The following is a 16,691-nucleotide window of genomic DNA, read 5'->3' as shown; positions in this document are numbered from 1 at the left end:
GGGGAAACCCAAACCCTCCACCACTGACTCAAACACTGTCTTTCAAAAATCTACGTCCGCCGATACCCCACGACTCCAGGGGGTTTAGCGCTCGAGAGTCGCCTCCCTTTCCTCGGGTCAGGTGGGGCTCCTGCAGCAGCCGACCCAAAACTTTCGTCCACGACTTCAAGTTCGGAAACCATCACTTGCCCGGAGCGAGTTCCAGCTACTCCAGGCTGGCGGCTCATTTCCTTCCCTGTTCCTCGGAGAGCGTCTCTCCCGGGACACACGGACCCTTCCCTCCGAGCCCCATCCTCTCCTAAAAATCCCAAGAGTCGGTCTCTTTAAGACCCCTCGGTTCGAGAGCCAAAGTCTCCACCAGGGTATTCAGACTCCGCCTCCTTCACTGCGGCCCGGGGAACACTCCGGCCAAGCTCCTGAGAGCGGCGCCTTTGGCTTACGTAGCTGTACGTGATTGGTCGCTTCCCCCTGGCGGGCCGAGATTGGTCGGCGTCCGGCCCCGCCCCTCGCCCCCGCCCAGGCCCGCGGCTGCCCGGGTGTCCTCGCGCCGCTTGTCCGCGCGCAACCTGGCAGTTTGCCTCTTCCTCGTCCTCCAGCCTGCGTCCATGGCCACCGCGGCGGCCGAGGAGCCCTTCCCCTTCCACGGCCTCCTGCCCAAGAAGGAGACCGGGGCCGCCTCCTTCCTCTGTCGCTACCCGGAGTATGACGGGCGGGGGGTGCTCATCGCCGTCCTGGACACGGGGGTCGACCCCGGAGCTCCGGGCATGCAGGTGCGGCAGCCGCCGAGGGCCCGGGCACGGGGCCGCGGGCGGGTGGCTAGCGGGCCGGCCAGGGGACGCGGAGGGGACGCAGCCTCGGAGCCCTGCAGGCCGAATCCCGCTCTGCAGCCGAGCGGGAGCCGGCACCCGGAGGAGGCGGAGGGCAGGGCGGGCGGGGGGCTCGGGTTGGGCCGTCATCCCGGCCCAGACAAAAGCGGCGTGCCAGGCGCGGCTGGCGGGGGTGCCTGGGTCCGCCTTTCGCCCAGGAATCCCCTTCCTGCCCAGGTGCTGCCGGGCCCGGGCCCTCGGGCCCCTTTCCACCACGCCGCCTTCCTCCGCAGGTCCCTCGTGTCTCGGGCACCGGCCCGTGTCTTGCTGTTTTCAAACGGGGATTTTACAATTTTTATTATTGGTGGGGGTGGGGAGGAAACAGAAGAGGGCCAAATGACCTACCAGAACCTCATTTTTATTGCTGTCGTTCGGGAGATTTGGTTTTGGGGAGAATTGCTATCTTTCACATGAAAGCCGGGTTTCGAGAAGATAACTCGGTCAACTTCCGGAATTGTTTCCTCTGGTAGTTTTGTGTGTTCTATTTTTAAACCCTGTTCTGCAATGTACTTCTTTAGAGTCATTGAAACGCATGGCTTCGTCTTTGTTTTACATAAGAACCTAATTTACTTTGCTTTTGGCGAACTCTTCAGGCTTTATTAAATTAGGCTTCTGTAATTTTTTTAGCCTCGAAGTGTAAGACAATATACTTGAATTACGATTTTAAAAAATTACTTAATTTTGCCTTAGGCACCTTGGATAACTTTAAAGTACCATACCAAAAGGTAACTTTACAAAAACGTGTCTCTTGATTAAAAGTATTCTAAGTCTTCAAAGTTTGACTTCTGTAAATTTAGCCTTAGCCTTTTACTGAACTACAGTCATAAAATACCACCTTTGTTGAAGATCCCTTTCCTAAAAATCTAACGTGGCTAATCCTATGGCATGCTGCTCTCTCCCTTTTGTCAGTCCTTCATCTGTGTATCTTACCCTCCTTTCTACACTAAAGGCTGAAGTTTAATAATTCTCTTCCTCTCCCAAGTACTCTCTGGCCTCTGGATCCTTTATTGTGCTTTCTAATAATTGAGGTAGCAGTTTTGGACATTAGGATGTCATGCTGGGGGTAAAAAGGGAACCAGTCTGGCTGGCTGTATAGAATTCCTCTAGGAATCTTGCTTCCTCCTGTTAATTCTCAAGCAGTACTCTGGAGTACAACACACCTCAGGCTGGCAAGGCCAGGCAGCTTTGGGGAATCAGAGTGGCAAGTGAGGTGTTCCTCGCTGGTAGCTCAAGTGGTACAGTTGTTGTATTAATAACTCTGAAGACTTACAACAGTGACAGCTATCACCTCATGGAGGCTTTATTCCAGAGCAGTAATGGTTTCCATTCTGTTGTGTTCTATGTTTACTTTTTATAGGGGTAAGTGGGAGGAGAACAGCTGGGGTGAGGGTTTCCTGGTTCTTTTGTCAGGATAATAAAAGGATCAGGAGAGTTTGGAGGAGACTGTCTCAATAAAGATGCGTCTGTAGAACTTCCCAATCTGCTTATCATATCGTTCCATTGCTCTCTGTAAAGTAATAGCAGTTCTCATCCACAGTGTTGCTATGAAAATTAATTGAGATTATTTACATGTGACATTTTAAAGTGCCCAAGGAAAGTGTTAAGTAAACACTAATTTTTTTTAAGCAGGTTTATTCAGAAGGAGTTTATGCTGGGATTTAAATCAACTGTCTGGAGGATAAATATGCATTAGGTATTTGCATGTAATAACAAATGTTCAAGCAATAAAATATTGAAATAAAATGAAAACGTAACTCTTCTGACAACTTTAATGGAGATGTTGACATAAATATGGCCAGGTAAAAGAAATTCAGTTAAGGTGGCTTGCACATGTGAGGGAATTTTTTTAAGATTTCTTTCCTGCTTTAGCAAATGTATTTTACAGATCTCTGTATATATCATTAAAATAAGAAGGTGGATAGAAATAAAAGGGAAGGAAAGAATGAAAAAAGAAGGCCAGAGTGGACATTTGGAAAGCCAGATGGGTCTGCGTAGTGGACTCGAGGGACAAACGAACACTTTGGAGAAGGCAGTGGGGTGTCATTCTTCAGTGACTGCTTTGGGCCCAGTGCTCTTTTGTGACAGCTGCCTGGGCTTGTTAAAAGTAGAGGGTGGAGAGCATGAGAGGAGTAATAAGTGATTACGTCTCTCCTCAGCATATATCCAGGCACATGTCTAAGGTTGAGTTAAAGGATGTCCTCCTGCAAGTGTCACCAAGGTTGGGGGAGGGGGATAGCAGGAGAGCTGGCTTCACGGCCAGGGTGGGACTTGCATTGGACCTGGAAAGAATATGCAGTAGCCAGTTGGTTCCCTGCCACCAAGTCTCTTTGCTCCATCCTTCACATTGCCAAATTATTTTTCCAAAAAAAAAAAAAGAAAGAAAACACCTTCTGTAACACCCTTGTTTCATACAAAACAAAACTTTTTAAATTTTGATGTCCTAGTTGCCTTTGCATAAAAATTCTGAAATTTGAATTTTGTGTAGCCCTTTATCATCCAGCTTGACCTCCTTATGGTGCCTTGGTTCTCACCCTCGCCTCCCTACTTCTGTCCACCCCAGTGTTAACCCTTTGCTTCCATTTTGAACAGTCCACCCTTTCCACTCACCCACCCTCAGGTCTTTCCTCAACATATAAGTTAATCTGCCTGCAAGCCTTCCACCATCACCTGTAAACTCCTGCTTAATCCTTTAAGACCCACGCGGGTCTTGACCCTGTTAGCTTTTCGGCTATCTACTGACTTAATTCAGACCCCCAGCATATATTTACGTATGCGTGCCCACCCTTGTGTTAGGACTTGAGGGTTCAAGATGAATAAGGCCCGGTTCTTGCCAACAGTTACTTCGGTGCTTTTTTTCTTTTTTGCTCTCACAGCAATGTGTTCAGATCCCACCCTCCCCCACATCACCTAAAATGTTTCATTTTTTTCTGTTTACATAACCTTTTTTCCTGCATAAGTTAAAAATCTTCGACAGCATATATCCAGATTAATTTTGTATGAAATGTACTTACAGCATTAAATATGTTTGCCGAATGGAAAAAGTGTATGTGTGCGCAGTATATGTAATATCCTCATGGAGGAAAAATGGTTTGGGAAGAAGGTTACAAGTGGTACTATAAAAATTTTTCTGTTTTTTTACATTTAGTAAAATAATAGCATATGGTAAGTAAATTATAGGTATATAATTGGTTGTTAATATTAGGTGCTATGCAGTTGATTTTAATTTTTATCACCTTTCTCTTGGTTAGTTTTCCTGAATTCCCTGATGCTGCCTTTTATGTTCTGTATGTTTTCATAGATAGGTACTGTCCTTACCTTTTTTATTTATTGTTATGTTGCACTTATCGCTTCACTGATTTGTTTTCCACCTGGATTGTAAGCTTTCTGAAAGCAGAGCCTGTCTGAGTCATTCATCAGACAGGCTCTGATGACAGACTATGATTGAGAATAATAGTCATTTAATAGTATTTGCTTATGGAATATCTTCCCTTGCTTAAAAGAATATTTTCAAGTAAATACTTACACATTCACTTTGTTTTGTTTAGGATAATTTGCAACCTCCCTCCCCCCTTTCTTTTGACCCTCTAATGTTTAATGAATATCTCACCACCCTCACCAGCTCCCTGACCATAATCAGTTCAGTGGAGACACAAAGTAACTCAGATTCTTGACATTTGGGGAAAATCGTTGGGCAGTTTGTTTTGTCCAGCCAACATAGCCCTGTTAAGCACTTCTCGGTTCTCAGTCCGCCCCACCCCAGTACACGGACTGTATTACTACCTTGGCTCTACTCACAACTCTGGCAGTGGTTCAGTCCCCTCTTTGCCTTGTAATACACCCCCCTCCTCGCCCCCGCAAAGATGAGGGATTTCGTGCTGATGGTAGCGGTTCAGTTTCTTTCTTCTCCCAAAGCTCCATTGCAAGATCTTCAGCTGGTTTGCCCTTTTTTAAAACCTCTTCTTCCTAACCGCAAACTCCCTCTTCTGTCTTATTGTCTCCAGTGGAGTGGTTGCCTTTACCCTAAAGGTGAAGAAAGAGGTACAGGGATAGAAAATTGCATATATAAGAATTTTTAATGAAAGGGAGATGCTAATAAGTAAAGCTTGTGGCAATAGTAGACGGTAAATAAGTTACTAAATCCCGTTAGGCTTTCTTCTTTGCTCACACGCTGATAATGAGGTTTCTAATGAGAGGGATCTATGTCTGGCTTGTTAGTGATCTCTTGTGATTTTTAATCTCAAGTCACTGAAGTTGTTTGCTCATTGAATGAGAAGATAAAGATAGGTGATTGTGTTCTTAGAGCTATGGCCTAGCTTTCAAATTCATACTTAATTGGAATACTTTTTAAAATCAATTGTTTTCTTAAATTCTTAGTACATGATTTAGCTAGTTTTAATTTTATAGGGGAGTATTAGCTGCTGCTTGTTTCCATTTTTTATTTTGGTAGATTTTCTTACATTTTCCTTCATTATTCTATTTCTAAAGATATTTAGCCAGTCCCTTCAAAATCAGTAACTGATTTCAGTTTTATCATAATCTTGTTAGAGTTTGGTATGACTTCCACAATAATTTTTTGGTGATGATTTTGAGCCTTCTGAGTATATTACTTATTTTGTTACTAGTATAGACATCCAGCTTAAAAATTACTACACGTTGGGCGCCTGGGTGGCTCAGTTGGTTAAGCAGCTGCCTTCAGCTCAGGTCATGATCCCAGCGTACTGGGATCGAGTCCCGCATCGGGCTCCCTGCTCAGCGGAGAGCCTGCTTCTTTCTCCCTCTCCCTCTGCCTGCCTCTCTGCCTACTTGTGCTCTCTCTCTCTATCTCTGTCAAATAAATAAATAAAATCTTTAAAAAAAAATTACTACACATTAAAAATAAAAAACAGCTATGCCTGGAAGGCCTTTATGGCCCCTGGTGGTTCTATGGCAGTGTTATTGGAATAAGATTTGGGGCCCATCAAGAACCCCTTTGCTTCTGCCTCATAAAACCATGTGTGCCTTTGTTTCCTCCACGTGGTGACTTGCCCTGTTCCCCCCTTGGGTAACCCTTAACTGCAGAGCTTTAAGGACACTGCATTTGGGGGGTGGGGGTGGAAGGAAGCAATGCCTGGGAAAACACAGAAAGAGACACTAAGCTTGAACTTAGAGTGTGAGTTTTCCAGGTGGAAAAGGAATTGGAAGACCTTGTGCTTTTGTGATACTCTTGGCATTTTTTACATTGCTTTTTTTTTTCCTTGAGAGTCGCTGTCTTCTTTTTTCAGTCTTTGTGTCTCCATGCCTGATTTCCTGCTAATAACTCAGTACATATATCTTGAATGCTAGATAGTCCCTTTGCAAGGCGAGCCCAGAGATGATTTTTCCAACAAAAGCAGTATGAAAATACAATATTGCTGTTTCTTGGACTGGCCAAGAAACCATGCCTTAGGAAGAGGCTTAATTAATTTACTCTTAATTCTGAGTAAATTAGCACGATCATTCAGTCGTTGAATATGTATCCAGTACCAACTAGGCACTGCTAGGTTTGGGGGAGTTTGGTGAGTAAAATAGACATAGTCCTTCCCCTTAATAGAACTTTTCTTCTAATAGTGGAAATAGATCAGGAGTCAGCCAGCTGTACAGTTACAAGTTCTTTGACGGAAACAAGGTACAGTGAGGAAGAATAAGATTCAGGTTTAGAATGGCAACTGCAGAAGAGGTCATCAGGGAGGCCTTTCTGAAGAGGTGACATTTTAGTAGGAAACTGAAAGATGAGATTGGGATGTCTAGGGAACAGCTGAAGGGACAGAGGATTCCAAGCAGAAGGACTGTGGGTACAAAGTTGAGAGGCGGGGGAAAGTTTGGCACATGGCAGGAATTGAAAGGAGGCCAGTGTGGTTAGAGTGGCCCGGACGTGGCAGGGCCAGGTCATGCAGAGGCTTTTGTAGTGAGTGCATTGGGATCCATTGCAGGATACCACATGGAAGACTGGCATTGTACAGCCTGTTTGACCTGCTTTTGGCGGGGGCCAAGACTGTGGGAGACCTGAAAGGAGCACCAGCATTATGAAGGTGGGGGGTGACGGTGGGGAGAGAGTCTGGATACTGGTGGCGAAAATCAAGGGGAGAAGATGGACTTGAACTGTATTTTAGAGGTAGAACGAAGATGACTTCCTGAGAGATTGGATGTGAGGAGTAAACTAGAGTAAAGAATCAGAGAAGAAGGACTTTTAACTTTCTGGTTTGACTATCTGGGTATGTATCAATTCCTGAGATGGCAAAGCCTAGAGAGAAATAAGTTTGAATGTTAAGTTTGAACTTAGAACTTACTAAGTTTGAGTGCTAGTGTGACATCCTATAATTACATGTTATTACATGTTTCCTCCCTAAAGTTTTGTGCTTGTCCAACCCAAAGCTCATCTTCTTCAGATCTTTTCTCAAATGTTACCTTCAGCAAGATCTTTCTTGACCAACCTCGTTAAAGTTGAAACCCCCACACTAACTCCTTTTTCTGCCTAATTTTTCCCCATAGTAATTATCACCATCTGGCATGTTACGTATTTGACGTGTTTATTGACTGAGTAGAACATAAGATCTGTGAGACCAGGGACTTCTGGGTATTGATCATTTCTATGTATGTCCCCAACACCAGCCTTAGTAAATACTTAGTAAATATTTATTCTGAATATATAAAATCACTTGAAGGATTCTTTGGTGCTTTCCATGACTAAATTTTTTGTAAGTATCTGTCCCGCTTTTGGCTTAAAACAATTCAGTTTTCTTTTTTAAATGAATGCAGATTTCATAGGGTATTTCGTGTATGTGTATGCACATATATGGGGGTTGGCATTGCTTTTTTTTAAGGATTAAAAAATTAAATCTGTAATTTATATTTTAATTATCTCTTAATTTTCAGGTTACAACTGATGGAAAACCAAAAATCATTGATATCATTGATACAACAGGAAGTGGTGATGTGAATACTGCTACAGTAGTGGAGCCCAAAGATGGTGAGATTGTCGGTCTTTCAGGAAGAGTGCTCAAGGTTAGAACTTTTATCTTTTTTTTTTTTTTTAAAGATTTATTTATTTGAGAGAGAGAGAGAGAGAGCACATGAGGGGGGGAGGGTCAGAGGGAGAAGCAGGCTCCCCGCTGAGCAGGGAGCCCGATGCGGGACTCCATCCCGGGACTCCAGGATCGTGACCTGAGCCGAAGGCAGTCGCCCAACCAACTGAGCCACCCAGGCGCCCCAGAACTTTTATCTTTTTATCGAATTTTTTTTATACTGTTGCCTCAAAGCATCTAATGGTTTTAGCTTACGTGTGGTGGTAGGTTATTAGTTACCTCTCTTGCTTTTTAATAAATTATCCCCAAACTTCATGGTTTAAAATAACAAACATTTATTATCTCACAGTTTCTGTGAGTCCATAATCTGGGTGTGACTTAGCTGGGTGCCTCTTGTTTAAGATCTCTCCTGAGCTTGCTGTTGGCCACGGCTGTGGTTTCATCTGAAGGCTCAGCGTGAGTGGGGAAGGGGAGTCTGTTCCAAGCTTGCTCAAGTACTTACTGACAGGCTTCGGTTCCTCTCCATGGGTCTGTGTCACACCATTCAGCTGTCTTCCCCCTTGAGAGAGTAATCCAAGAGAGAGTGCCCAGGTTGGAGGCCATGGTCTTTTCACAAATTAATCTTGGAATTGACATCCCATCACATCTGCCATTTTGTTTTCAGTAGAAATGAGCCATGAAATCCAGGACATGCCTAAGAGGAAGGGGATTTTACCGAGAGCATGAATATCAGGAGGTGGGGGGTCATTAGGGGCCGTCTTAGAAAAATTCAGTGTTTTGTTTGTTTGTTTATAGTGAGCTTAGAATTGGGATATATTTTTCAGTGTGATTGCCAAGTTCTAAAAATTTTAAGTTTTGGCTAGAAAGGCAGGAAAAGTGACCAGATTGTAGTTTTGCTTTCATCTTTTCCTGTCCCTTCTGAGAACTTGGAATATGAAATATTTAGGCTTTAATAATTGTGTACTTAAGTGACTGGCTTTGTGTTACTCTGTGTACTTGGTAGAAAGACCTGGGCAGAAAGTTAAGCTAACGTGAAAAATGATGAGAATACTAAAAGCAGTTGATGAGATACTAGCTAGTGAGCTTGTTAGATGTCAGGAATTTTATTGTCATTCAGTACTCTTTATCTTTTAAACCAATAAGCAGAATTAGTTTGGAAGATGAATTTGTGTTTATCTGCGTCTAAAGAACTATATGGAACTTTACCCATCTTTTACCATCTATCTGAATCATGTTTAGGCATTGTCCTCTGGCTAAGATCGTTGTGGCAGTATATTAGTTTTCTGTCCTACTGAGTTAACACAAACTTAGCAGCTTAAAGCCACATACATTCCTGCATTTATTATCTTACTGTTTCCGTGGGTCAGGAATCTGGCTTTTCGTGGCTCTCTGCTCGTGTCTCACAAGACTGTAATCAGGTGTTGGTTGGAACCTGGTCGCATCTGAGGCTCAGGATCCTCTTCCAAGTTCATGTGGTTGTTGGAAGAATTCATTTTTCTTGCACCTGTAGAGCTCTCAACAGCTAGCTTTAAAGCCAGCAGGAGAATCTCTTTGACCTTTGGGATAGCCCCAGTCTCTCTTTTAAGGAGCTCACCTGATGAGGTCAGGTCCACCAGGGTCATGTCCTTTTTTATTAAATCGGTCACCTGATTAGAGACCTTATTTGTAGCTGCAGAATCCCTTCACAATAGTCAGACCCTGCCTTCACTGAGGGGAGAGGACTATACAAGGGCATGGGTTATCTTTAGAATCTGCCTACCCCAGGCAGACAGCAGGCATGAACATCCAGGTTTTGCTTCCTTTTCCGTGTGTTATGGACCGAATTGTTTGTATGACCCCATAAGTCATATGTTGAAGCTCTCACACCCGATTTGATGGTATTTGGAGATGGTGTTAGGGTTGGATGAGGTCATGAGGGTGAGGCCCTCATGAGGGGATTAGTCTATGCTTGCTTTTTCCCTGCCATGTGAGGACTCAATGAGAAAGCTGTGCCTACAAGTCAGGAAGAGTCTCCCCAGAACCTGACCGTGCTGGCACCCTAATCTCATGCCCCCAGCCTTCACAATTGTGAGAAAATAAATTCCTGGGATCTATGGCATTTTCTTATGGGGCCCAAGCTAAGACAGTGTGGGCCTTAAAAAAAAAAAAAAAAAAGATTGTAAACTGGAGGGAAATGAGTTTCTGCACATCTGAATTACTCTAAGGTTTTGCCTGTCTTCCCAAGTCAACCTTGCTATTTAGAGTATATTTCAGAGAGACACATGGGATTCCTGTGATTTTACATCGCTCTGGGAAGCTAAGGAACACTCCTAGTAAGTCCTGCAGATTTAGAATCCTATAGTGTTCTCAGTTGTTTGTTTTAAATAGCTGTAGTAGCCCATGCTTTAGATAAACCACATGGGCTGATAGCATCACTGCTGCTCGAAGGTAGAATTACATATACCGTATACAGGCTGTGAAATAAGATCAGAGAATTGATAGGTTGATACTTAAATCTTCTCTCAATTTGGTGACATACTTCTTTAGCTCTACTGTTAAGTATTCTCAGCCCATCAGTATAGTGGGAGGTTTTAAAACAATTTTTTTTTAAAGATTTTATTTATTTATTTGAGAGAGAGAGAATGAGAGACAGAGCACGAGAGGGAAGAGGGTCAGAGGGAGAAGCAGACTCCCCGCCGAGCAGGGAGCCCGATGGGGGACTCGATCCCGGGACTCCAGGATCATGACCTGAGCCGAAGGCAGTCGCTCAACCAACTGAGCCACCCAGGCGCCCTATAGTGGGAGGTTTTAATTTAAGTTTTAATTGTATTCAACATGTCTCCATAGTTTAAAAAGACAACTATTTCTTCAAGGCTTCTAACAGGAAAAACTAAGCCCTGCCTCTCCCTTTGACCAACAATTCCCACTCACCAAGAGATAAAGTTTTGATATCTTGACATTATCTTCGGGGTTTTAAGTAACATACTAATTCTTTTTATTTCTTGAGTCTTTATGTGGTTTGAGACTTTCTCTGTGGAATTAGCACTGTGGAAGAAGAGAGTTTGCCTTTCAGATCCTTCATTTCTGAGTTGTCTGGTGGCGTCTTGGGTTACTTTCTCCCACTGTTTTTGCTGTTCTTTTTTTTAGAACTCCTGTTAATTGGACAGTGTACCTCTTGAGTTGATCTTCCAATTTTCTTGCGTTTTTCCACCTTTTATTCATTGCTTTTATTTGCTTTTTTCCTTCCTGAAAGATTTCTAAGATTTCTCAATATTCTTTTCTAGCCCTTTATTGAATTTTGTTAAATTTTGCCTATTATTTTTAAATGCAATTCTGTTCATGTTCACTCAGCATATTTTTGTGTCATGTATGCAACATTTTATCTGTGAGAGTATTGTCTAAAAAATTTTTTTCTGCTTTCTTCTTTTTACTCACCTCCCTCTTCCTCCTATTCCCTTCCCCCTTTCCTTTCTCTCCCTTTTTTCTTTACCTCTTCCCTCCTCTCTTTCTCCTCCTCCTCTTCACCTCCTCCTTCCTCTGCCTCTCCTCCCTCCTTGTGCTCTGCTTTCTACCCGAGAGTTTCTCCCGAGGTATCTGGCTCTCCTGGCTGTCCCGTGGTTGTTGGCAAGGCACACAGAGGTGACGGAAGTGCTCTCTGCTTGTGCAGGGTCGTGGGATGAGAGCAGTGGTGCTGTCATGGCGGACCCAAAGGTGGCAGTTTATGGCGTACCTTTTCCCATCGGGATGCTCGGTTATCTCCAGGAGGACCTTAACCTGTTTGGCCTGGGCTTTGAGGGGAGAGTGAGAGAGAAGCCTGGCTGCCTGTGTTCAGGAGCTCACACCTAGTGCCCAGGGAGATCTCTTGCAGAACCTTCTCTACGTCTCCCCTCTCCCCTCTGCTGTGTGAACTTCTCTGCAGAGCTGACATTTCAGTGTCTCTCTGGTTCCACATCCAGTTGCCTGGCGGGTCAGGTTTGGGCAGGATGTGGGATGGGCAGCAGGAGTCTGATCGTTCCTCATACAGACTTTCCACCCGTCTTCTTGGTGTTAGCTCCCTTCTCCATCAGAGCACAGAACGTACTCACATACGTGTTCAGCTAATTTTTTTTTCAAGGATGTGCTGATGTTCAGATATTTTACAGCAGCCATTAAAAAGAAGAATGTTATTAGTTGCTGGGATTCTGGCTAGCTGGATCTCTCAGAACTCATGAGCACACAGTTTTCAGACAGCAACATAGTAAAGTGTTCAGGTTTCTTTGACTTAACCATGCTTTAAGATGAATTAAATATCTGTATTTCAGCTTCTTCAGAATAGCCTATAAATTGCTGGTGGTTAATGTCTTACTCTTCTCCCAGTTTAAGATGAACTACTAGTTAAGTGCTTTGAACATTCCAGTAATCTCATTCTCTAAGGAATCTATTCATAGGCCTTCTCGAGGAACTAGTGGTGAGTTACTTTGGCCAGTGACACTCCCATGAGCAGGTAGAAGCAAAAAAGTGAACGGAAGTTTAAAATCTTTATGGGGAAGTGTACTGTACAGACATAAAGGAAAATGCATAAAACACATACGTACACCTTGATGAATAAAAAGTGAATGCCATTGTATCTGCTACCCAAATGGGACAAAGAATATTGCCATGCCTCAGAAGCTTCCTGTGTTCTCCCAGATCACAACCTACTTTGACTTTTGTGATAATTATTTCTGTGCTTTGCTTTATAGGTTTACCAACTCTGTATGGATACCTGAAATAAATTGTTAGTTTTGCCTGTTTGTGAACTTTATGTGAATGACCTCATTTATGTATCATTTTACATCAGGTATTTGCAAGATTCTTCCCATTCAGCCATGATGTTGCATGTAATAGTGATTTTTTTAAATTTCATTGCTGTGCAAGATGTCATAGCTTGTATGTACCCCATTCTGTCCACTCTACTGCTGATGAACAGTTGTTTCCAGTTTGAGAGTCACTAACAGCTCTTTAGAGGACATTCTTGTATACATATCTTGTGCACGTGTGTGTAGATAATTCCAGGATGTGTACCTAGGAGTGGAATTGCTGAATCGTAGAGATATGACTTGAGCAGGTGATGCCAAACAGATTTTCCAAGTATTTGTACTAAAATGCATTTCCACTAGGAGTGTTACAAGAATTTTAATAGTTTCACAGCTAACACTTCGTATTCTTAAGGCTTTTTAATCTTTGCAAATATGCTGGGAATCTGGGTGTATCATGTTGTACTTTCAATTTGCATTTTTTAAATTACCAGTAAGATTGAGGTGCTCTCCTCTGTTGATTAGACGTTTGTATTTCCTCTTTTGTAAAGTGCCTGTTCAAGTCCGGTTGCCCTCTTTGTCTCCCTGCCGAGCTGTCTTGTTGCCCACTAATTTGTAGGATTCCATTACACATTCTAAGTACCTGTCCCCTGATGGGATGTCTCTGGTGTCTTTTCCCATTCTGTATATCTATCTTCACTTCCCTTGTGGTGTCTTTTGACGAGTAAAAGTTCTTAAATTTAATGTATTTGGGCATTAGTCTTTGCCTTTTTGGTTAGGACTTTTCATGTCTTAAAGACATTCTTCCTGACCCCAAGACCATGAAGATATGCTCCTCTATCATTTTCTAAAAACTTGTACCATATTTCATTTCGTGTTCTAGAATTCACTGGAATCGATTTTAGTCTTAATTCAAAACGGATCCTGGATCCTCTTTTCCATCTGAAGACCAGTTGCCCCCACACCATGTATTAAAATTCCATAATCTCCCCATAAATTTTCAGTGCTGCCTTTTACTTTGCAACCTTTAAAATGGGGGTGATACAGCTTCTGAGTATCATTTCCAGTTCTCTGTGTCCTTTGGGAGTTTTTTTTTCTCCTTTTCCTTATTCTAATTTTAGTAGACATTTGGAAGGGAGCATGGTGCTTTTTAAAATTCTACATTCAACTTGAAGTTGGTTTTTAAATCGTCAATATTTATTCTTACATATAAAAAAAAGTTAAGTCCAGGCATAGTGAATGACTTGGCCAAATTTGGCCCCATATTTAGGGTGCAGTGGTAGCTAAAGGAGTGTACAGACTTTACTATGAAGCTGACAAGGCTGAAACATAGTTTGAGGCAGGAAAAAAAAAAAAAAAAAAAAAAATTACTGCGTGGAACATTAACACTCAGGATGACATTTGGTTTGTTAAGAAAATGTTCAATTCGTTAGGCATCCTCTCTTTAAAAGAATCAGGGAAAAGAGATGTAATTAGTAATCAAAAGAGATTCTGTTTTCATATGAAAATCCATCTTATTCCATTGTAGTATTAACCTTAAAAATAAAACTGTCAGTTATTTTACCAGCAAAAGTGGTTTTATTCAGGAATAGCAGAGAATGGCAGTCTGGAGCAAGCAGCCTTTGGCAAAGTCATAGGCAAGTCCCTAACCAGAACAAAGGAGAGGACCACTGTTTTATTAGAGGGAAAGGGGATGGTGGAAGAGCTGTTACAAACCGGAAGCCCATTGGAGTAAACTGCCTCTGGCTCCCGTGGTGATGTAGAATGGGCATGCAAGGTCCCTCTCTTCCTCTTGGGTCTGCAACTGATGAGTGGTAGGGCGTGAGGGCGCCCCCTGCTGGCCTCCTGACTCCATTCTAACCAAGGTTTCTTTTTATTAATTGTAATAAAATGTAATAAAACCATTTTAAAGATACCCACCTAAAACGGCCAAAATATAAAGCTTTGATTCTTAAAAAAAAAAAAACTAAAAATAAGTTCATGTGTATGAAATACTCAAATAGGTAAAATAACATATTCCGTAATTGCCCCATAGAGTAAAATTACCTTTACTAAAATTCGGTTAACGCTAGGTAGCAGAACCGTGATTATAACATTTATTTTATGATTTTCCTTAGTCTAAGTTTTTGTAACTAACCAGTCTGCCTTTACTGTGAGGAAAACACGTAATAGTGATTTGAGAAGTATCTGGTTGTGTGGACCCTGCAGATTTTGATCTCATTTGTAATTAAATATACATTATGTCTCGTGGATTATTTTCATTGTATTACATATATTGTAGGTAATTGTGGTTAAATATGTGTTAGCACCTGTTTATCTTGCAGTTATTTTAATCACTTATTCCATTTAATCCTTCAGCATTTCACAGCCTTTTAAAATCTCCTTGTGTAGGGGCGCCTGGGTGGCTCAGTCGTTAAGCGTCTGCCTTCGGCTCAGGTCATGATCCCAGGGTCCTGGGATGGAGCCCCGCATCGGGCTCCCTGCTCCACGGGAAGCCTGCTTCTCCCTCTCCCACTCCCCCTGCTTGTGTTCCCTCTCTTGCTGTGTCTCTGTCAGATAAATAAATAAAATCTTTAAAAAAAAATAAAATCTCCTTGTACAAAGAATTTGCCACTAGCCTAGGGTTACAAAATCTTTGTAGTGGGACACCTGTGATGAAATAGTTTTTGAATGTGCCAGCTAGTGACCGCTTACCTTTTTGTTGTTGCAACACTGTATTGTTGTTATGTCACAGGCTATAGCAGAGACGCTAGAGTTAAGAATCCCTGTTCTCTAAAAGAGGTTGGTAGGTTTTGAATGAAAAGCACTAGTTTATATGCCGGCATATTTGAAATTTCACATACTCCAAACGTCCATTTGACTCAGAAATGATTACTGATACAGGCAGGCTTTTAAAAAATCAGTAGATCTTTGAAGTTCTGTGAACGGTGTTTTTTTCTCTATTTAGTTGTGAGAAAACTTCATCTAAAAGTTTTTTTTTTTTTTTAAGATTTTATTTATTTATTCATAAGAGACAGAGAGAGAGAGAGAGAGAGGCAGAGGGAGAAGCAGGCTCCCTACTGAGCAGGGAGCCCGATGCGGGACTCCATCCCAGGACCCTGGGATCATGACCTGAGCCGAAGGCAGACGCTTAACCATCTGAGCCACCCAGGTGCCCCATCCAAAAGTTTCTTACCTGGGGAATAATTTGATGAGGGACATGGAGGTGAGCCAGTTAAAGATACTGCACAAGTGAGAATTGATGAGTCAGCCAAGTCTGAGTGGTTGATAGTTCAACCTCATGTTTTATACACATTTGAAAGCTGTTTTTAATGATCATGGGTCCTGTGATTACAAAGAGTGTGAATATTCCACATTTTCTTGATGGACATTTGAAGTTGATTGATGTTCAGTGCATTCGTGTAAATCAGAAGGTAGGGACTATTTTCTTCCTTTTACACTAAGTAGGAACCTATGGGTCCCGACCTCTGGTTAGTGGTAGAGTTTGGATTCACAGCCAGGTTTACCTAAGTCACATATTCTTTAAATGAATTTTTTGGTCTCCATGATAGAGCTAGATTTTAGCTTTCTTTTCACCCTTCCTGTGGTTTAGGCAAGCAGTTTGATTTCTTTTTGTTTCTTTGCTTTTTCTGTTTGTACACTGGGCATGCTCTCTACATCATTCTGTTAATTAGAAGCTTTTAAATACTTTGAGATATTTGGAAAGACTATTATGTTATATATAATTAACATGAGTTTATAGAACTTTTTTCTTCAAGAGCTATTTTAAGTATCTAGGCATTATCCCTGTTGATTGTAGAGAATGCATTTCTTAACAGGAAATATAAGCGTCATTAAGAGGGTCTATAAAAAAAAAAAAAAGAGGGTCTGTAAACCGCTTCCCCTGCCTCCTAGTTTGGCAGTAGGTCTGAGGAGGGAGAGGTGATGTGTCCTTGATGTTTGAGAACTAAAGATTGTAGTAGTTTAATGAGGTAGTGTACGTTGAAAGCACTTTTTTTTTTTTTTAAGATTTTATTTATTTGACAGTGAGA

At 42.2% G+C, this 16,691-nt stretch overlaps 1 protein-coding gene across 5 annotated transcripts in view; it reads left to right on the top strand.

Moving 5' to 3' along the window:
• The first annotated feature begins 526 nt into the window (after positions 1-526).
• Positions 527-16,691, top strand: part of TPP2 (tripeptidyl peptidase 2) — a 69,907-nt gene continuing 53,742 nt past the window's right edge. For all 5 annotated transcript variants that reach the window (XM_025874629.2, XM_073894327.1, XM_025874628.1 and 2 more), the window contains exons 1-2: positions 527-770; positions 7,758-7,886. In XM_025874629.2, the coding sequence (XP_025730414.1) occupies positions 606-770; positions 7,758-7,886 (294 nt within the window). In that variant the 5' untranslated portion in view covers positions 527-605. The remainder of the gene's footprint in view (positions 771-7,757; positions 7,887-16,691) is intronic.

The sequence above is a fragment of the Callorhinus ursinus genome, unplaced genomic scaffold, assembly GCF_003265705.2.
Source record: "Callorhinus ursinus isolate GAN/ISIS: 27379988/994484 unplaced genomic scaffold, GSC_fseal_2.0 scaffold7, whole genome shotgun sequence".
Taxonomy (NCBI): Eukaryota; Metazoa; Chordata; class Mammalia; order Carnivora; family Otariidae; genus Callorhinus; species Callorhinus ursinus.
This window is presented reverse-complemented; position numbering and strand designations above follow the sequence as displayed.